The sequence below is a fragment of the Schistocerca americana genome, chromosome 6 (assembly GCF_021461395.2).
Source record: "Schistocerca americana isolate TAMUIC-IGC-003095 chromosome 6, iqSchAmer2.1, whole genome shotgun sequence".
NCBI lineage: Eukaryota > Metazoa > Arthropoda > Insecta > Orthoptera > Acrididae > Schistocerca > Schistocerca americana.
The window spans coordinates 291,306,604-291,328,948 of record NC_060124.1 but is presented as its reverse complement, the minus strand read 5'-3'; the positions used below and the strand labels follow the sequence as shown (position 1 = coordinate 291,328,948).

General features: G+C 39.6%; 1 protein-coding gene across 1 annotated transcript in view; it reads right to left on the bottom strand.

Moving 5' to 3' along the window:
- LOC124619465 (oxysterol-binding protein-related protein 6-like) overlaps positions 1-22,345 on the bottom strand; it is a 261,036-nt gene that overhangs the window by 65,148 nt on the left and 173,543 nt on the right. Inside the window, exons 11-13 of the mRNA XM_047145864.1 lie at positions 20,551-20,761; positions 19,514-19,695; positions 7,969-8,181 (exon numbers count right to left, since the gene is read on the bottom strand). Coding sequence (XP_047001820.1) covers positions 7,969-8,181; positions 19,514-19,695; positions 20,551-20,761 — 606 coding nt within the window. The remainder of the gene's footprint in view (positions 1-7,968; positions 8,182-19,513; positions 19,696-20,550; positions 20,762-22,345) is intronic.

Below are 22,345 nucleotides of genomic sequence, written 5' to 3'. Positions count from 1 at the left end.
AGAATTTCACTTCAGCAACTTAATCATTTATTAGGGTGACAGTGGATATTTGGGAAGTATCACCTCCTCCAGTCTTCTAATCTGATAAAGTTTTTTGTTTTTTTTTTTTTAAATACAACTGCTTTTCACTACTGTCAGACTGGATTAAACTGTACATACTGTTTAATTATTATTAAGAAAATTTTATCACTGTTACTGAACTTAATTATTCCATATAACTGAGGAAAAAAGAAATGGAAAGGATGGGGAAAATAATGATGTTTATCCAGTACTGCATACTTAATCCTTCAAGTGCTGTCGACTCTTTAACATGCAGTGCTGTGCCATTCTACATATGCTACAAACGCTTTTAAGTACTGGAGTATGTCTGTATCTCATAGGGCCAAAGGCATACTACATTGTCCCTTGTCACACATACAGGTGTATCAATTCAGTACCAGTTTGAAGAAATCCACAGATAGTGACCAGTGGAAAGTATGTACAGAGCCATTTGCTGTAGAATCTCTGAACTATTTCACTATCAACTAATGTTTTCCTTGCAACTGAAAATGCCATATGCCTCTAGGCTCTAACAGCTTCCAGTAACATTGTACCTTTGATCTGGAACATTTCTGCTCATGTTATTTGCCAACGTCAAAATTGCTAAAAAAGTGGATACAGAAATTATCCACGTGTATCTCAGCATTACCTGCCTGACTGCGAAATAATATGCACAAAATCATATCAACTTTACTGTCAGTTAAGTACCATGCAGGTAGCAGGTACTTGCTATAAAGCTCTCCCACTACTACGTTTGGTGACTGGTAAATGTAGTTTTTCAATAATCCTGTGTTTAATTTGCGAGAAATTGTGTTTTGTTTCCTTTACCCCTGGATGAAACTAAAGTAAGTTGTGCCTTCCCCCTACCAGCTCAATATCTGTGGTACACTCTTGCACAATGGTGCAAGCATATTTACATGCACTGCCTGGGCATCCCTCGCGTGTTATGGACGAGTCTAGACGTGATGCCACTCGGGTACTGTGACCATGTAAACACACAAAGCTAAGCTGTATTTCTCCCCAATTTTTCAGTAGTTGTTTCTTAGGACTACATATTAAAGAGTTCTTCTGTGCATTTGATGTTGTTGTCCCATGTTCATGTTTCTGATTTAGTTTAATTTCCATTATTACACTTCGGAATTGGAATCAGAATACTGCAACAAGATCAATGTTCATTTATAATTTGTTAAAAAAAAATGAAACAATGCACATGAACAGAGGAAGGAATCCTAGAAATATTAAAAGTAACAGTGATAGATTTTTTTGTACTGATAATAGTGTTGACACTTTTACATGATTCTGAAATAACAGCCCTCAATTTTGTTCATAAGCATGTATAACAAACACTTACATTGTCCCTACAATAGATATAACTGGTAGTTATTCAGAATCTAAACATATGGGAAACATCTGGAAAAGGAATATGGTTCAGTTGCAGAATGAAAAAAAAATATTTTCATCCAGTTATGCATGCATCTGACAATTAGGCTTTGGAGCACACATATCACCTAGACAGTAATTCAGAGTTTACGTCATCTGTCACAACATTTCTAATCCGAGAACAGATAACATTTACAATGAATCAAACCAATCTATTTTATTTATACATCATGGTAAATATGCAAGAGCCAGAAAATTGTCAGAGTTCAAAGGTGAAAGACACAGGATTAAAAAAAATTTATTCCTTCAACGCTATTTCCCTTCTTAAGGTCTGAGTCAAGAAACTATAAATTAGCTAATGTTATAAAGCAAGAGTACATGTGGACACTATAGTTTCCAGTCATACTATGTTCCAAGATGATTAGCAACTCTGCCACTATCAGTGAAAAAAATCTTTATTCAAAATCATGAACATTATTGATAATCACCACCATGAGGCATCCACAGTGCTTTGTAACCATTTCAAATCTCCGACTTGTCATCAAGAGGCCCATTATGTTCCAAACAGTTTCTTCCATCCAGTATGGCTGAAATAAAGTCTTTTGTGCTGTACAGTTTTGTTTAGAAAACTAGTGGTCATGAGGCAAGACTTGAGAGGTTCTGTTTGGAACAGAGACAAACTCTAAATTGACAAATTGTGTTCAGCCTCAGACTTGTTTCTCCAATATCACAAGTACATTTGGTGCAGTTGGTAAGAATGGACACATCATAAAAAAAGAAATAAAGTTCTGTTTATGACTTCTGATGTGCTTTTTGGATCAAACACTTTGATAAGAGAGAAGTGCTGACGTTGATTGCCTGTAATGTCAAAAATTGTTACAGAGTACAACTCAGGTATGAAAAGCAGTATGTGACATACTTCTGGGATCAGACAGATTAGGACATCAGACAGAGATGGAATAGAACATTTGTTTTACACAGTCTTGAGCAGTGAATTTTAATTTAATACATTCTAAGATGAAGTATTTCAGTAACAGTATTCCTGAAGTGACGAGTGCAATTTTAAAGCTGTGTGCATTAGCAGTGTGTTGCCATCTACGATAAGTGCACTGTGAGAGAGCGATACTGTGAACTTCCAATACAGCACGCCATGGGTGAGTACCTGTTTAAACCCTCCAGCACTACACATGTACTCAGTTATCATGTTATTACTGCTTGCATACATTTGCATTGCCTTACTGTGTACAGTGTAAGTTATGGTGATTGGCGTACATGCGACAGTCTAATAAGGTTGTACTGGGGCTGTTCTTCACAGTTTTCAGGCTCTGGTTGATTGTCTGTTGCACCTACAATGTCTGACAGTGCTACTGATGAGTTTTTGAACCAGTCTTACTGCGGCATTGCAGCATCTCAGTCAACAGTAGGAGGCATTAGCAACAGCTCAACACAATCAAACCCAGATACTGCAAATGCTTGCCTCTGTTTCGACCATTTCAAGTCTGTCTCAATCTACATCATCTGCTGTGTTGCCTCTTGCACCTCCTATTATGCCTGTGACTATCCCAGTCATTTATCCTCAACCATTTCCAGTTTATGATGAGTCTGTCGAAGAATGGGAAGCCTATGAAAAACAGTTGTGGCAGCATTTTCATGCTTTTGGTTTGTCTGACATTACCTTATGGTGTGGATTCTATTTGTCTTGGTTATCGTCTCGCATGTATCAACTCCTCTGCCAACTGGTCCCCCTGCAGGATCAGTCTTCACTTTCTTTTGATAGGCTGTCAGAGACTGTGGTCGCGTGTGTGTGTGTGTGTGTGTGTGTGTGTGTGTGTGTGTGTTGTCTATTTTTTGACAAAAGCATTGCTGGCCAAAAGCTAACTTTCTGACAGTCTTTTATTATGCCTTTCTGCAGCTCAGCATCTCTGCTATATAGTGAAATTCACATTTTATGTGTTACCTGGGCCTTGTCTTTTTGCTTATTTTACCTTCCTACTGTCTTCAGTATTTTGTTATCAAGAACACTCAATGGACTACAGAGTACCCCAATTACATTACAAAGAAGTAATGCTGTAAGGATGGGTCATGAGTCGTGCTTGGTAGCTCAACTGGCAGAGCACTTACCCACAAAAGGCAAAGGTCCTGAGTTCGAGTCTTGGGCCGGCATACAGTATTAATCTGCCTGGAAGCTTCATATCAGTGCAAACTCTGCTCCAGAGTGAAAATTTCATTCTCTAATTTCAACTTGTTCATATAATGTAGAAGTACATTTAGAAACTTTCTGTTGAACTAACATGCCTTACCTACAAGAACGCCTTCAGTGAATAAAGTACCTATGCATAACAAAATATATTTTATGTAAATACGATTTCATTCATCACATTCATTAGATCCCATCAAGAAGAATTTTCAAGCATTTGGAATGAGTCATGGTACATATTAAAACGAGGCAAAGGCATCACAGAAACCTAATCTATATACTGTATTAACAATAATCTACTGCTGATCCCCTTCATGCTTTTCTCGTTATGCCATCTAAATTTTATCAAGCAAATTAACATGAATGCTCCTAGTTTGAAAAAAGCTGTGGCATCTTCGGTTTTGCTCTACAGCTGCTGTTTACTTTAGAAGTATACATCAAACTATTGGAGTAAAGCTTATAAAGAAAAGAACAGGGTGAGTGATTTGTGAACAGGATAGTACAGACTTATCTGTGGGTGTCTAGAAAGCATATTTAAAAAAAAAAAAAAAAAAAAAAAAAAAAAAAAAAAAAAAAAAAAAAAAAAAAAAGCTGTTGTATTTTAACTGCAGTCAACATGTGTTTGTAATATGCTTTCAGGCTTCTGTATAAGCTGGTGTGTCTAAGACCATTTTGTAAAATGGACAGACACTCTTTCCCCCCCCCCCCCCCCCCCCTACGACATTTTATTGCAATGACAACAATCTGTGTACAGCAAACACTTTATCGTGGCAATTCCCTTTTAAGCCTAAACTAATGAGGGCTAAGTCCTATGACGGCTCTCATAATCTTGATATTCCTCGACTAGTTGGTAGTGGTTAGTCAACGCTAATGTTGTATTTTTTCTGATCTTAGGGCATGGTAATAGTCAATTTTCTTTGGGAGAAGACACTACAAATTACTGCCTTTACATTTTGTTGCAAAACAGGGTTCATAGTGTTGCTGCTGTTGTGGTCTTCAGTCCTGAGACTGGTTTCATGCAGCTCTCCATGCTACTCTGTCCTGTTCAAGGTGCTTTATCTCCTAGTACGTACTGCATTCTACATCCTTCAGAATCTGCTTAGTGTATTCATCTCTAGGTCTCCCTCCATGATTTTTACCCTCCACACTGCCCTCCAATACTAAATTGGTGATCCATTGATGCCTCAGAACATGTCCTACCATCTTATCCCTTCGTCTAGTCAAGTTGTGCCACAAACTCCTTTTCTCCCCAATTCTATTCAATACCTCCTCATTAGTTATGAGATCTACCCATCTAATATTCAGCATTCTTCTGTAGCACCACATTTCGAAAGCTTCTATTCTCTTCTTGTCCAAATTATTTATCGTCCACATTTCACTTCCATACACGGCTACACTCCATACATATACTTTCAGAAACGACTTCCTGACACTTAAATCTATACTCGATGTTAACAAATTTCTCTCTTCAGAAACGCTTTCCTTGCCGTTGCCAGTCTACATTTTATATCCTCTCTACTTCGACCATCATCAGTTATTTTGCTCCCCAAATAGCAAAACTCCTTTACTACTTTAAGTGTCTCATTTCCTAATCTAATTCCCTCAGCATCACCCGATTTAATTCGACTACATTCCATTATCCTCGTTTTGCTTTTGTTGATGTTCATCTTATACCCTCCTTTCAAGACACTATCCATTCTGTTCAACTGCTCTTCTAAGTCCTTTGCTATCTCTGACAGAATTACAATGTCATCAACGAACCTCAAAGTTTTTATTTCTTCTCCACGGATTTTAATACCTACTCCGAATTTTTCTTTTGTTTCCTTTATTGCTTGCTCAATATACAGATTGAACAACATTGGGGAGAGACTACGACCCTGTCTCACTCCCTTCCCAACCACTGCTTCCCTTTCGTGCCCCTCGACTCTTATAACTGCCATCTAGTTTCTGTACAACTTCAGAATTTGAAAGAGAGTATTCCAGTCAACATTGTCAAAAGCTTTCCCTAAGTCTACAAATGCTATAAACGTAGGTTTGCCTTTTCTTAATCTAGCTTCTAAGGTAAGTCATAGGGTCAGTATTGCCTCACGTGTTCCAACATTTCTATGGAATCCAAACTGATCTTCCCCAAGGTCGGCTTCTACCTGTTTTTCCATTCATCTGTAAAGAATTTGTGTTAGTATTTTGCAGCCATGACTTATTAAACTGATAGATCGGTAATTTTCACATCTGTCAACACCTGCTTTCTTTGGGATTGGAAGTATTTTATTCTTCTTGAAGTCTGAGGTTATTTTGCCTGTCTCATACATCTTGCTCACCAGATGGTAGAGTTTTGTCAGGACTGGCTCTCCCAAGGCTGTCAGTAGTTCTAATGGAAAGTTGTCTACTCCTGGGGCCTTGTTTCGACTTAGGTCTTTCAGTGCTCTGTCAAACTCTTCACGCAGTATCATATCTCCCTTTTCATCTTCATCTACATCTTCTTCCATTTCCATAATATTGCCTTGAAGTACATCGCCCTTGTATAGACCCTCTATATACGCCTTCCACCTTTCTGCTGCCCCTTCTTTGCTTAGAACTGGGTTTCCATCTGAGCTCTTGATATTCATGAAAGTGGTTCTCTTTTCTCCAGAGGTCTCCTTAATTTTCCTGTAGACAGTATCCATCTTACCCCTAGTGAGATAAGCCTCTACATCCTTACATTTGTCCTCTAGTCATCCCTGCTTAGCCATTTTGCACTTCCTGTCGATCTCATTTTTGAGACGTTTGTATTCCTTTTTGCCTGCTTCATTTACTGCATTTTTATATTTTCTCCTTTCATCAATTAAATTCAGTATTTCTTCTGTTACCCAAGGATTTCTACTAGCCCTCATCTTTTTACCTACTTGATCCTCTGCTGCCTTCACTACTTCATCCCTCAGAGCTACCCATTCGTCTTCTACTGTATTTCTTTCCCCCATTCTTGTCAATTGTTCCCTTATGCTCTCCCTGAAACTCTGTACAACCTCTGGTTCTTTCAGTTTATCCAGGTCCCATCATAGTACAACTGAATATTTTGTAGTATCTTGGTCTCTCTAACTTTGATGGATTAATCAATGGATAAAGGTGAACATCATCAAGTAAGTCCTGTTAAAATCAATTTTACACTCTTGCAAGTAAATTAAGTTCATGTGGAAAGCTATTTTTGTGAGTTATCATAAAGTCAGTGTTCATTAATATGGCAGCAAAGATCGTATGCCTATGTTAATTTTTTATTTGATTTTATTTTTAAAAAATTGATGATTGCCAAATTGGACTGTGTAATGTAGTCATAAAAGAAAGTCCTCACAGTTTAAGCTTTGAATTAATTGCAGTCCACTGAAACTCCCTATTCACTTCCCTGAATTCACTTAAAAAATAATAACCATTTCTTTTTAGTAATAAAACTTTTCCCTCTCACACAGATAGTTACTTTCTGATAAAATGGAATGTACTTCTGAAGTTTTCACAGTAGGTGTTCACACAAGCTAAAACAATACTGACAATGTGAGACAATGTAAGACAAGATAAGATGAGACAAAATGACAAAATTAGATTGAGACACCATTGTCTCTACTGTTTATAGACTTATACAAAACAAAAGATGATGTAACTACTTATGCCTAGAAGTTTTTAGTACACTACTTATGCTTTTGAAATGGTTATCCTTACATAATTCACAATTATTCAAAAAAACTGTAATGAAATTATTTAAAATCATTGCTTATGGCCATATAAGAGTGGCTTCAGACGGAAGTGGGAGAAAACCGGTGCAGGGAGAATAAAGCATTCCCTGCCTCCTGGGCAGCTGAGGAAAGCAGAACTGACACACTGTGATAGTAATCCCAAATTCCCTTGCCCGAAAACCTCAAACCACACACACACACACCAAATTCCTTCTAGTGTTATTTGAGCTGTATTCGAAGCCTACAATGGACCTGGAATGGACTTCTCATCGATTTCGAAACAAGGAAAGAAAAAAACCAGTAGTTAACAGGACAAAGTAAAGTGGAGTACACAAAGCATTCTGTAAAGGCTAGCACAATTGCTTGATAAAGTTGACAGTGTTGTAAATGAGGTAGCATATGTCTCAACTGTGTTATCTTACACAACAGAAGTTCAAAACACACACCACACCCCCAAACTAAAACTGCCAAGTTAAAGTGTGTCCACATTGGTAGCAGCTGTAAAAGTCACAAGACAAAGATAAAAATGCAGTGTTTTAAACGGCTAATACTGCTAGTAGCAGTATGAGCAAGATGATAAAAGTGCATTCTAAATAACTAATGCTTAGAATGCTAGAAAAACATAAACAGCAGTCTTAAGTATGTACATACCTGTTCAGCAATGAATCTAAAGCCTTTATCTTCTCTAATACATTCATACGTTTCCCCTAGCAGAGGATTAAATGGTTTGCTGCCAGCACGAAAATATGATGAACCATAGCTTGACACAGCAAATGCTGCTACATATACCATACGCTCATATGGATCATCAAGTTCAGCAGCCTTGTCTAGAAGTTCACTATATTCCAGTTCTTCACACATTCTCTGAAAAGATTTTAAAATTATTGCAAATACTAAGTGCATGTTCATTAATTATTAAAAACCCTGAAAATATAATCAAACATTTCATGTTCATATGGATCATCAAGTTCAGCAGCCTTGTCTACAAGTTCACTACATTCCAGTTCTTCAAACATTCTCTGAAAAGATTTTAAAATTATTGAAAATACTAAATGCACATTCATTAATTATTAAAAATCCTGAAAAATAATCAAATATTTCAGTCACATATGCCAAGAAAACTGAGTGTCATGAGAAACTCTGAACTGATTTACAAGTTTTTACTCACAGTGATCACAATACAACTAAACCAAGACTTACATAATATTTAGTTAATTTTGTCCATCACATGGGATGTGTGAAAGGACACTATGTACTAGAGTACTTTGGAGCAACTCACATCGCTGCTCACTGAAAAGTATTGAAGCATGTTTAATTAGACTCTCTTTTTGTCTTATGGTAAAGTATAAAAAGGTAAATTCACTGGAGGCAAGTGTAAAATTATGAGGAGAGAAAATTTCAGTACTGTCAACAGACACATTCTTTTTAAAAAAAAAAGCTTTACCCAGATTTTGGTACTTTTTGTTCTTTCTTCAGGCATGAAAGATGGACACCTAGGCCCACCTCATTTGAGAACGAGGTGTGAAGGAGGCTGTTGACAGAAAAAGACTTCCACTCTTCCAATTTTTCAAATTCCGTAGGGTCACATTTTCTCATTATAAGCAAAAGGAAGTTTATTTCAAAACCAAAGCAGTTCCTTTCCAATTACACTGGTGTCCAAAATTAAAGCAACGAACAGAAATTTTGCAATGTTGCATTTACTTTCCCACAAAACAGTGTAAACAGGTAAAGTAGAAACAATCTAAAGAACACAGAACATAAACAACTGCAACATGCATAATGATAAGACAAAAATGTCCATTGTTTTTTCCAACTTAATGAATTTGCACACACATTCTGACAACTGGTTAATGCATGTCTGACCACAATATAGGCCTGACAATGACAGGATATGCTGTGAGTGATGTTATCAGTCTTATATTGAGGCAATTACACTCATTCTTCCTGCAGAGATGCTTGCAAATATTGGAGATTGGTTGGTGGATGCTGGCATGATGAAACCTGTATCCCTAGCACATACCAGGCTTACTCTATGGGATTCAAATTGCGAGAGTGTGCAGGCCATCCTATGTGTGCAGTATCTTCTGTTTCCAAGAAAACATCAACCACCTGTGCTCTATGAGATCGAGTATTATCGTCAATCAATACACAGTCTGGGCCCACACCACATCACAACAATCACGCATGAGGTCTCAAGATCTTGTCACAATACCTGACAGCAGTTAAACCTTTCCAGTTTACCAGTACAATTTTGTGTTTTGACTGGTTAACTTAATCTCAGCCCATACCATTAAGGATCCTCCTTGATATCAGTCACTTTCCACAATGTTTGGATTCTGAAATCATATTCCACATTCCCTCCAGGTGCGAATGCATTGAGAATCACTCTCCAGACCAAATCAGGACTCATCTGCAGAAAGAACATTGGCCCACTGTTCAACCGTCCAGGTGGCATGTTGATGACTCCACTCTAGACGTTCCCTTCTGTGAAGACGCATCATAGGTATACACACAGAAGGTCTCTGACAACAAAGGCTACTCTGCTGAAGCCTTCAGTACACCGTTTGTCTCAATGCAACACACCAGTAGATGCTGCGAGGTCAGATGCCAGTTGCCGTGCAGTACTAAGGCGGATCCATCATACCCTTACCGCCACATAACAATCCTCTCCTTTTGATATCACGTGGTTGGCCATGCCCTGGTCTTTGGTATTCTGTTTTGGTCTCTATAAATAGTTGCCACATCCAAGAAACAACAGAACAATTCACACTAAGCCTTCGGACCACATCAGTTTGCAACTGTCCTGCTTCCATTCTTCTTATAGCCCTCCATCGCATAGAGTCTGGCAGGCATCTTCTTTGTGCCATACTGCACCATCTGTGACTGCATACACAGCAACTGTGCATGTGGGACTACCTGGCAAGCACTACCACATTTGACAGGTGCCCTGCTATAATCATTGATGTGGTTCCCATTGTCTGGAGTGCCATCTTCCATGAGGAACATGCCTGTACGGACATTTGTTGACATTTTGTGTGATTACTGTGAATCAGACACAACACAGGTAAATAGCAGTTTGTTGCTTTAATTTTGGATGCCAGTGTGTGAATCCACTGTGGTAGCTCAGAGGCCAGCGCAGGTGAATGCCAAGCAAAGGCTTTAAGTTCAATTCCCAGTCTAGATGAAGATTTTTTTCACTCGAGGATTGGGTGTTGTTGAGTCTCTATCATTTCATCATAATCAACACGCAAGTTTGTGGAAGGGGCTTCAAATAAGAATACATGCACGAGGCACTTAAACATCCCAGGAACACACGTGTGTGTGTGTGTGTGTGTGTGTGTGTGTGTGTGTGTGTGTCGTGTCGTGCACGCACATGTGTTTTTCAAATAATTCTCTCCATTTAACGAACAAATGCAAAAAGGTTAGTTTTCTAAATCAGAATAATTGACATGAGGATACAATTATGACAGATGGAGGGAAACAATGTTAAAGATGTATACAGAAAAAATATGAAAAACTGACAGCATACTGCAGAATTGTTAATACAGTCAATCACTGTGCTAAGCTATTCAATTTATCAAATGCTTTTCAATCTAAAAACTAAACATTACAATCACATTGAGATGACCATCAACGTACAAAATAGCCAACCACATTACATTACAAAATTCTTGTAAGATCTGATTACAGTTTATGAAGACAACTACGTCTCTCTAGTTCCCACTGACGTTTTCACTTGTCACCCTATTCAGTAAGGTACAGCCTAACACATGAGTCAGAAATATTATTTCTACACTTTCCACTCTTACGGTCTGTTGTTTTGACAGTGTAGTACCCACTCCCTAAAATACTATTGGCACTGTCATTACTTTGTGCAATTTTAGAATCATCTCCTGGGTGGTATTCTGAAAGATTCCCTTGATTGTATCATACAGAACCTGCAATTTTTGTACTTCTGAAGTGATATAATGACAGGGCATATATGTAACATTGAAACCTCAATATATGAACTCTATGTTTTCTACTGTTTTGTTGATGGTAACTAGAACTCAATGGACGTTGATAAACTAGAAGCCATAACATGTGTGGGGAGTGCTTGATGACAAAGGGAGAGGTGTCTAGAACAAGAATGGACTGGGAATTGTTTAATTCTCCATGGTATCAGTGGTGGTGGTGGTGGTGGTGGTGGTGGTGGTGGCAGCGGTGATGAATGGAGACGAATTTTGAGTATGCGGAGTAAACTATCAATAAATGCAGTTGAGGTATTATTGTGATCAATTTCATGCAGAAGACAAGGTTCTCACTCACATACTCACAACATTTTGTTGTGGACCATAAAAAACTCCAACAGAAATTGTGTTGGTGGCCATCATTATACAGAAGGTAACAAAATGTAATTAAATTTAATCTTTTTCAAACCAAAGCAGTGAGTATGTAGGATTTCAAGGGATCATAGATTAGCAATAGCTAGAGTGAAAATAGACACAAAGCTAAAAGACGATGCTGCCAAAGTCATCGGGCAAGAAATCAAATACACTCCTGGAAATGGAAAAAAGAACACATTGACACCGGTGTGTCAGACCCACCATACTTGATCCGGACACTGCGAGAGGGTTGTACAAGCAATGATCACACGCACGGCACAGCGGACACACCAGGAACCGCGGTGTTGGCCGTCGAATGGCGCTAGCTGCGCAGCATTTGTGCACCGCCGCCGTCAGTGTCAGCCAGTTTGCCGTGGCATACGGAGCTCCATCGCAGTCTTTAACACTGGTAGCATGCCGCGACAGCGTGGACGTGAACCGTATGGGCAGTTGACGGACTTTGAGCGTGGGCGTATAATGGGCATGCGGGAGGCCGGGTGGACGTACCGCTGAATTGCTCAACACGTGGGGCGTGAGGTCTCCACAGTACATCGATGTTGTCGCCAGAGGTCGGCGGAAGGTGCACGTGCCCGTCGACCTGGGACCGGACCGCAGTGACGCACGGATGCACGCCAAGACCGTAGGATCCTACGCAGTGCCGTAGGGGACCGCACCGCCACTTCCCAGCAAATTAGGGACACTGTTGCTCCTGGGGTATCGGCGAGGACCATTCGCAACCGTCTCCATGAAGCTGGGCTACGGTCCCGCACACCGTTAGGCCGTCTTCCGCTCACGCCCCAACATCGTGCAGCCCGCCTCCAGTGGTGTCTCGACAGGCGTGAATGGAGGGACGAATGGAGACGTGTCGTCTTCAGCGATGAGAGTCGCTTCTGCCTTGGTGCCAATGATGGTCGTATGCGTGTTTGGCGCCGTGCAGGTGAGCGCCACAATCAGGACTGCATACGACCGAGGCACACAGGGCCAACACCCGGCATCACGGTGTGGGGAGCAATCTCCTACACTGGCCGTACACCACTGGTGATCGTCGAGGGGACACTGAATAGTGCACGGTACATCCAAACCATCATCGAACCCATCGTTCTACCATTCCTAGACCGGCAAGGGAACTTGCTGTTCCAACAGGACAATGCACGTCCGCATGTATCCCGTGCCACCCAAAGTGCTCTAGAAAGTGTAAGTCAACTACCCTGGCCAGCAAGATCTCCGGATCTGTCCCCCATTGAGCATGTTTGGGACTGGATGAAGCGTCGTCTCACGCGGTCTGCACGTCCAGCACGAACGCTGGTCCAACTGAGGCGCCAGGTGGAAATGGCATGGCAAGCCGTTCCACAGGACTACATCCAGCATCTCTACGATCGTCTCCATGGGAGAATAGCAGCCTGCATTGGTGCGAAAGGTGGATATACACTGTACTAGTGCCGACATTGTGCATGCTCTGTTGCCTGTGTCTATGTGCCTGTGGTTCTGTCAGTGTGATCATGTGATGTATCTGACCCCAGGAATGTGTCAATAAAGTTTCCCCTTCCTGGGACAATGAATTCACGGTGTTCTTATTTCAATTTCCAGGAGTGTATATAGATTATGATAAATTATTTGAGACTACAGAGACTTCAACATTTATTGTGAAAACAATACCAACCTTATATAATAAAGTATTTTTATGCAAACAACAAACAATGTTGCAGGCATGATGAGAGCAAAAGAAAATCTAAAATTGAATAACACAGCTATAAACAGAACATAAGAAACTCTTCAAGCAAACGGCGGTAGAAATGTGTCGAATATGCTGAATTAAAACTATTCCGAAATGTCTTTAACAGAATGTGAAATAAAACCATGGGAACTTGGTAAGAGAAACAACCGAAAACAAGCAACATGAAGAAAAAAAAGAAAATTATGCTAGGCAATCGACAAATATCACCAGTTGAGATGGCAAATGGTGCATACCTGACTACAGAGAGAAAGTTCTACAAGCATACCAAGATTTATTAAAGATTTTCACAGTTCAAGAGATGCACACAGTTAATCAAAATAATGAAATTGTAGTTGCAATGGCAAATAAGTAATACAGAGCTACTTAAGCTATGAAGGTAAGAAAGGAGCTCCGCAGTGACATGATCAAACCTGGCTGCATGCAGAATGACAACAAGCCAGTGTTATATTCAGCTTAAATAATAAGCACTGGTTGCCTTTTTGTTGACTAACTACACTACCAGCTTGGGCTATGTGTGGTGTTTCACTCTGGTTGGATTTCTCATAGCAGTATGAAGGCCTTTCGGTTCATTTACAGACTTGCAATATTTCAGTTTGTCTTCTTTGTTTAACCATTGCTACCCAGAAGCTCATGTCGTGTGCCGAACTCTCAAATTGTACCTAAAAATTATTGTAACTAGTGTTTTTGTTCAAATAAAGGGAATGGAAGCACTGCTCCAACAGTCGTGCCAGGTTCTACGTATCCGAGGTGACGAATCGCACGACTGATGCCAAGTGCTTTGAATCCCTCAAATCTAGGAGGGATGACATCAACATGTGAAATTCCAGAATGAATGACACAAACAATGGTTCACCACACAACAGCAACTGATTACTTTGATATGGCAACAGCAAATGTCACATCAAGCACCAGCCTTGGCACTGGCTGTGCCTCCATTCCCCTCTTTCCGAGACGGCAAGGGCAACTGGGATGAGCACTTCCAATGGTTATCGCACAACTTTGCAGCTTTAAAGACTACGTGTCCAGAACTTCAAAGCCCTCTCTTTTTGTCCTGATCCTATTAAAATATTTTGTTTGCTTCATAAGCTCCACCCATTAGACGAACTGGAAGACTCATTTTTTAAGAGCATGTGAACTGCTGTCAGATTACCATAAACTTAAGACCCATACAATATTTTTTCCTTCCAAATCATACCAGAAATGGATCATGGAACTAAAGGCTTAAGTTGGCACTGTACCTTCGAATGTACAAATTCGACTTGTAAAAAATTCTACACGTTCTTACTGATAAGGAAATGTGTTTTTCAAAATCTATGTATGTTCACACACAGGCTTTAAAAAATTCAGACCTTTCTTCAGAATGAGTCCGCAACATTGTATAAAGTTTTGAATTTGTACAAGAAACCCAACAACAATGCCAAAACTGTTCTACAGTTTCCTAATTGGCTTCAGTAGTGGTTGACAAATAACCAGCTCACTCAGCAAAACTGGAGCTCAGGAAATAATCCTATCCCCAGCAAGACTTGCAGTAGAATGCACAATCAATCTCTTGGGAAGATGGCTCAAAATCAGTCATATTCATTTTATTCTGGCATTGTTTTTACATTAAGCTTCAGCACATGGCAATTGCCATCCCGTCCAGACTGTTTCTGAATCTACCCTTACCACCGATGCCCCAGGTGTGATGAACAGTGGTTTCCACGTCGGAATCATGGCAACATAGTATCTGCAATTTCTCCCTATGTGGAATGACTGCAAGTGACCAGAAGCAGGATTCAGTAAATAAACTCAAAATCATCATAAACCCTGAGACAGCTACACCACTGAAGTTATCATCTAAAATGAAAATTTTTGACAACCTGATAGTGTTTGAAGCTGATATAGGGCTGCAGCTTTGATGATAAATACGAACTCTTCAAATGGAGGTTATATATACAAATGTGTGCCACGGTGAATGATCTTTAGTGTTATTAGTTCCCTTGTACCAAATGATATTTCCTGTCCAACTGTATTTAATCAGTCTAGCTTAGCCGTCAATGAGACATCATGGTTCCCTTCCAAGCCATCAACAAACTCTGCAAATGTATTTCAGAGCTGTTTTCTACAGGGCTAGGATGTGCCTCTCGAATAGAGGCAAAGATACAACTCCAACCCCTGACGCAGTGTCCCTTATGCACTGGCATGTCCTTCACCACACATTCCGCATGAGGACATTAAAAAACAGCTTTACCACTTCTAACAAAAACAAGTGATCACATCTAGCTCAACTAGTTTGTGGGCTCCCCCTTTTGTGGTAGTACACAAACCAAATGACTGCCTCAGACAGTGTGAATTTAACTCACAGGTGGTGGCTGACACCTATCTGATTTCATACTCTGACCCTTTTTTCAAAATTAAATGGTGATTAACTTTACTCTAATACCAATCTGCAGGAGGTATACTTACAACTACTTGCATCTGGACTCTAAAAGAGTGCTTGCTTTAACACACCATTCAACCTCTCCCAATATCAGTGCCTTCCTTGTGGCATCTCTAGTGCCCCTGCATTTTCCAAAGATACTTGGAACAACTGATCCCAGAAATTTCATTGTAATCATTTCAGTGTTTTTTTTTTAAAAAAAAACAGCAACATTATCAAGGGTCTCATAAACATCTCAAAAACTTCCACTCACTTTTTTCCGTCGTACAGAAAGGCAGCCCAAAGTGCAATTTCAAGAAAAGGCAGTTTTTCCGGTTGCCTTAACAGTAGTGAATTAAAGATTCTCGGAAAGTTCAAAGTAAATTTTCTCAGGTATTTTTGATAGTTACATTGAACTGCTTTGGCAAAATGATATTTGAGTTCTGAACTTCATATACATATAATATTAAAAATTATATAAATTCAATTTCCAGGTAGACACCTTGTCAGCATTATCTGCTTATCAGTATTCCATCACGTACAAACCAACAATGCGGCATATGAATGCAGAGGCTCTTTCCCGACTCCCAGCTAGCTGTGAAACAGAATTTGTCCAAAAGAAGGTTGGGTGCTTCCATATCAACTAAGAGGCCCTTTTAATTTTAAACAATTTTCAATTCACGACATCCACTACTGCAACTGAATCATAGAAGAACCTCACGATGAGATAAATTTTTAAGCGGGTGAAGTCAGACTGGTGACTGGTAGGATTATCTCAATACAAAATCAAACCCAGCATCATATTGCTACTTTTCTTTGAAACATAAGTTGTCAGCTCAGCATGGGGTCCTCCTACTTACTATGGACCCCTGTGGGTAGTGATCCCGCCCTCACTTCGCACTCTGGTCCTTGTTATGCTTTATGTGGGTCACTGGTGTCTCACACAGATCAAGATCTTGGCCCACCACCATGCTTACTAGCTGGCCACTGACAAAGATAGTGAGTTTCTTGGCCGCTCATGTCCCAACTTTGTCCCCAATCAGGCATCTCAAAAAGTTTTTTCATCCTGGCACCATCCTGCTGCTCCTTGGGACAGAGTTCAAGTAGACTTTGCAGCTGCTTTTCTCAACTGAGTGTGGCTAATCATTGTGGACCCTTCCTCAAACTTTCCACATGTCAGCAAAACATATGAAAAGTGACAATTAAAGCACTTGGCAGGCGTTCATGATAGAAGGCTTCCCATGGACCATATGACTGATGGTGATCCCCAGTTCATATTTGCCCCACATGCAGAGTTTTACACTAAATATGGCATACAGCATATCTTGACTTCCTTTTCACCCTCATTCAGATGGTGAGGTGGAGCGGATGATTTGCACTTTTAAGGAAAAGATGAATGTAGCAATTCAGTCTTCTTCTAACAAAGGCACTCTAATTTTTTATGTATATACAGGACCACGTCTGTCACAGGCAAAAAACCAGTAGAACTTCTGCATGGCAGGCAACTTGTAACCATTTTCCACCTTCTCTTCCAGCAACAGCACTAGCAGTGTACGCCACACTGATGTAGCTTCCATAAGGGAAACTCAGTATGGGGTGGACCTTCAGACAGCATATGGTGTGGGCCCCCCGCTACCATCAAAGGTGGGCAGGACTGTCACCTTTATAACTTCGGAGGACAACAGACATTACTGGCAGTGTCACCTGAATAGCTTAAGGGCTGACCGACCAAGCACTGCAACCTGGGAGTGTGGCAGCTATCTCCACCGTCCTCCTCCTCCTCCCCACCCCCCACCCCCTCCATCCCTCAGCCCCACTGTTGTTGCAGTAGAAACCTCAAGTAGATGACCATAGTCACTGCTGCCACACTACAGTGAACCCCCGTCGTACCTCCCTGACCACAACGGCGACCTCGATGTGACAGTGCAATCACGCAGACCCACCCACTTCTCTTCCCACATAGCTGCCTGTCTACAATATTAAGATGGCCACTCTGGCAGAGGTGTGGCCCTACCTTCTTGCGGAATTGACGTAAGTTTGGTTCTTTTTGAGCCTATGTGCTGCCTCAGGGGTGAGGCAGGGGAGTGACGCTGTATCCATTGACTCAGAGAGCAAGATTATTTACTCACTTACACAACTGGTGATGTTACACGCTCGCAGCAGGCAGGGAGCATGCCCTAACTGGCCAGAGGAACACTCTCTGCACATCACATGGATTAACCCTATTTTCTCTGGAGCAAACCTATTCAGTCTATACATTAGCAACATACATGGTGGCTGCCCTCTTGCCTGGTAGCCAAATTATTGGCTTGTTATTCTTTGAAGGTACTTTCAATACAGGCATTTATCCTAAAATTTTCAAGAAATTATGGGCTCAGTTAAGTAGTACTGCTTTTTCCAGCAAGATGGATGTATATTCCACACATACTACCAATAGATGTCTTATTCAAGGAGTCTTTAAAGAAGAATGAATCATAAGCAAAGGTTAGTGGCTGCCTCATTTGCTGGAGTTGTCTCCTTATGGTCTTTTCTTTTTTTTTCCCTTGTGTGGATATTTAAATGGAAAAGTGTACAAAAATACCTTAAAATGGTAGGCTAATTGAAGAAAAACACATAAAAGTATTGAAAAAACCCATGTTATAGTCCTGCACTAAGTGAGTTTGAATTCGATTTCACAGACATGAAACTGCACAGTGGTGCAAAACAACCATTTTTAACATATGTTGTAATTTTTACACGTGGGTAGTGAATGACAGGGGTAGCTGACAGGGTACAATGAGGCACTGACAACTTTCTGGTTGTTGCCAATCTAGTCTCCCTTTCTAAGCAAATACCACTTTTTCTCCTTTTGTACCAAAAGCATGTGTGAAATAAGTAGTTAAAAGTACCAAAATTTGCATCATTAGTCACTTTTAATAACTTCAAAAACAGTATTCAATCACAAAATATGAAACAAAACTCAGTGCAGCAAAGGAAACACAGAATGCTGACAATAATGCCACGGCAAACAGCACTATATGCTATGCTACGGATAGCATCTGGCAAGTTCTAATGATTCTGCTACTCCTATCAGCCACTGTACTGAGTGTCTTCATGAAGAGTGTGTATGGTACTGTTTAGGCTTTACCTCATATAATCCATCCCACACCCTAAAGATTAGGTAGTAATTTCATTTTGGAACAAATTGGGGTATTTGCACTACTTTTAATTCTTTTCTTAAATTCAATAATCAAAAACAGGTGTATCTGTTTCATGTTACCATGATGCATTATTATGATGTACAATCACTTGTTATGTGCTCTGTACCTCTTAATGTTTTCACCTCCTCATCAGATGTACCACCCACATAATAAGATTTTCATTGTATAGTATAAAAAAAAATTTTTTTTTTTTTGAAGGACCATTAGATTGCTCTATAACTATCCTATGTGGCGGGTTTTATTCTCTCTTCGTATTTTTCTTCAGTCAGTATTGGCAACGGGAAAAGCTGACTGCTAGGGAATAATATACCACTACTAAAATTTTTCTTATCCAGTTTGCCTTTATACTACTGTGCTTGCATGTTGTCATTTGCTTCACTCTTTCCCCCTCCCCTCCACTGAGTGTGTCCTCTTTGTTACTTAACTGTCAAACATTTAGTCTGGACATCATATACTGACAGAAATATAAACAGATGTGCAAAACACACAAAACACCAACCTGTAACATGGAGAGAGGTTCATTTAAAGCCACTGGCATTGAAACTTGTGAAAGATCTTTGCCAATATTCTTGCACAAAAGGTTCCACAATGAAAGTCCTTCTGTGTCTGGACGGACGGCGGGCAGTTTGGTTCTCCTGCCAGTCATACATTTTATACTTGTACTGCCTCCTCCAGGAGCCGCTGCAACAAATATAAGTCCAATGAGATCGAGGAACATGTGCCTATTTGTGGATTTTTTCTGTAATATGACACTACATGAGACAATCGAGAAAAAATACCTACTCTTTTTCTCCAAATGAGAATATAAATATTTTATTTAGTTTATTTTAATTGTGGTTTACACTAAAAAACCTCCTTGTATTAGCACCTCTGATTATTTAAACACATTTTATCAGATGCTAATGTGAAAAGTATTGTGAACCACAGTAAAAAATATACAAATGCTGGCACAAGAGTAACACAGTAACATAGCTTCTGAATTCTTGCGACAACAGATTACATTTTTGTTAATAATGATGAAAAAAGAGACTCGTCTAAAAACAAAAAGATCACGAGGAAAAATATGTTGCTCAGAAAACGGAAGAAGAAAAAGCACCTCCACTTGTGTTATCCTGCATCTCCTGACATGAAGACTAAGTGAATATGTTTCATTTGACACTTTTCCCCACCTTTCTAGTTGTACCACCTGCTTAGATCATGTCTTCGATTGTTAAGAGACAAAATTAATCACTCTTCCTTCCAATTCTGAAACCTCTATAGAGCCAATTTTTTCAAATTTTATATGAGGACTGCACATAAATTAAATTGCCCGAACATTTTTATTCTCGCTCTGTTTTAGCTCTAAAGTAGAATCTGATCCTTTCGAAAAAAAAATTAATTATATAAAATTATATAATGAGAACGTGATTTCCATTAGACTCCTCACATTATTATTACTTAAGCACTCAATGGACCGACATAAAAGAATACAACAAATTTAAGTTACTTTTTATTTCAACCGAGTTATACGATCAAACAGAAACTGGTTATTCTCACCACTCTGTGCAGGAGTGTATTCAGTGCCGACCTCACTGTTCTCACTACTGACACTGCCTTCTTCACTCGTTATGCTGCCAGCTTCTGAAGAAGTATCACTTTCACGCCCCCCTCCACCGTCTTGTATTTGATACTCTTCGGCATCGAAGAACTCTGAAGCACTAACGCAGGAGGAGCTGTATGAAAGTGATGCGTGTAGTGGTTTCTGCACCTGGAACATTCAATTTGATTCACTAATCTGAATCTGTTCGTAGAGCTTTTATCGAGAATTATTTCATTTAAAATTACTGTTTTAGCTGCTCAGCTCTCAATGGTTTATGAAATGTTAGGTACAATATAGAATACGAATGTGACAAAAGTGAGAGTCATTTCTGCATGTGTATTTTACTACTTGATGTTTCAGTATTAAGCACACGAGTTCCAATACATCTTATGTTTACAAATTTATATAGACTGAAAAAGGAGTGCCACCTATTTTCTGCATTTCAGCAACAAACTGTGATGAAGTACAGAAAACTAACAGCAGAAAATGGAAATAAATATTATGCTACAATGAAAGCTTTTGTGAAGATTATTTTAACTGAATATTTTTGCCTCTACCATTGTAACTATGATAAAACTACTGGAACAAATGTCAAAAAGAATTGTGAAGTTGCAGTTATAAAAATTGTTAAGTTCAACCCAGTTATTGCAAAAATTTACCAATCACCATTTGGAAATCTTGAACTTTTCTGGAATACAAGGAATGTTCATGAAAAGGTATGAAACATCACAACAACCAAACTGATGAAATTTTCATATTCCACCTTTGAGTTAATACAGCGAGACATCTAGGGACGCAAATATAGTTGTCACCTCCCCCTAAATAATTCAAAGCTGTGCCCTCAGCAGGGAAGGTGAGGCTCACCACCAACACTGATGCCAGAGATCCAATGGCCTGGTCTGCTCATGCAGGGTGTGATTCTGCTCCACAACAATGCATGTCCACATGTCTCCGAGGTCACACTTGGTATAATGGCCAAGTTCAACTGGGAGCAACTTGGGCGTCCACCCTACAGTTCAGACATGTCGCCTTGCAACTTCCATGTATTTGCTCCGTTAAAAAAGGCATCTCAAACGGAAGTACCTCAACTATGATGGCAAAGTGTGATTTGGTAACCCTATGCAACATTATTTTTTATGTTTGCATAATTTCTGCTGATCTCAAAAAAAGTTTTGTAGTGGTTTTAGATCTACTATTAGGTTTTTTCCCCTAGCATGCACAGTTTTTTTTAACAAATCAATTATACTCATTTTTCATTTAAACATAAGTTCCACTGGGAGAAATTTTATTGCAAGCAAGGGAAATTTTATTTTAGTGATATGGAATAGTTGGCCAAACTTGTCACACCCATCTGGCTGTTAGGCAGAAAACTTTAGCTCCATGTTGACACGGTATAGTGTTGTGAGGTTATATTAGTGCTATTGAATGTAGTTTTACTGCTTCTAAGAAATTAATTACCCAAGTGTCTGAATAACACAGACATATTGTGTTATGTTTGTGGTGGCTACATAATTGCTAAACAAATTTATAGTTTTGTGAAAAATGTTTGCTATGCATACTTCGGCACAAGATGGCGTGACTAAGATAAAAGCTCGGCACTGCACAAGGTGAGTGGAATACACAAGCCAAAGACCAGAAATGGAAGGTAATGAACCGACCTGGAAGAAAAATTTTCCAACCTGGTTAACAGAATATACGAAATTACCCAAGACATTATTACCTTCTTTTCACAGCATGCTTGGATTAATGAAA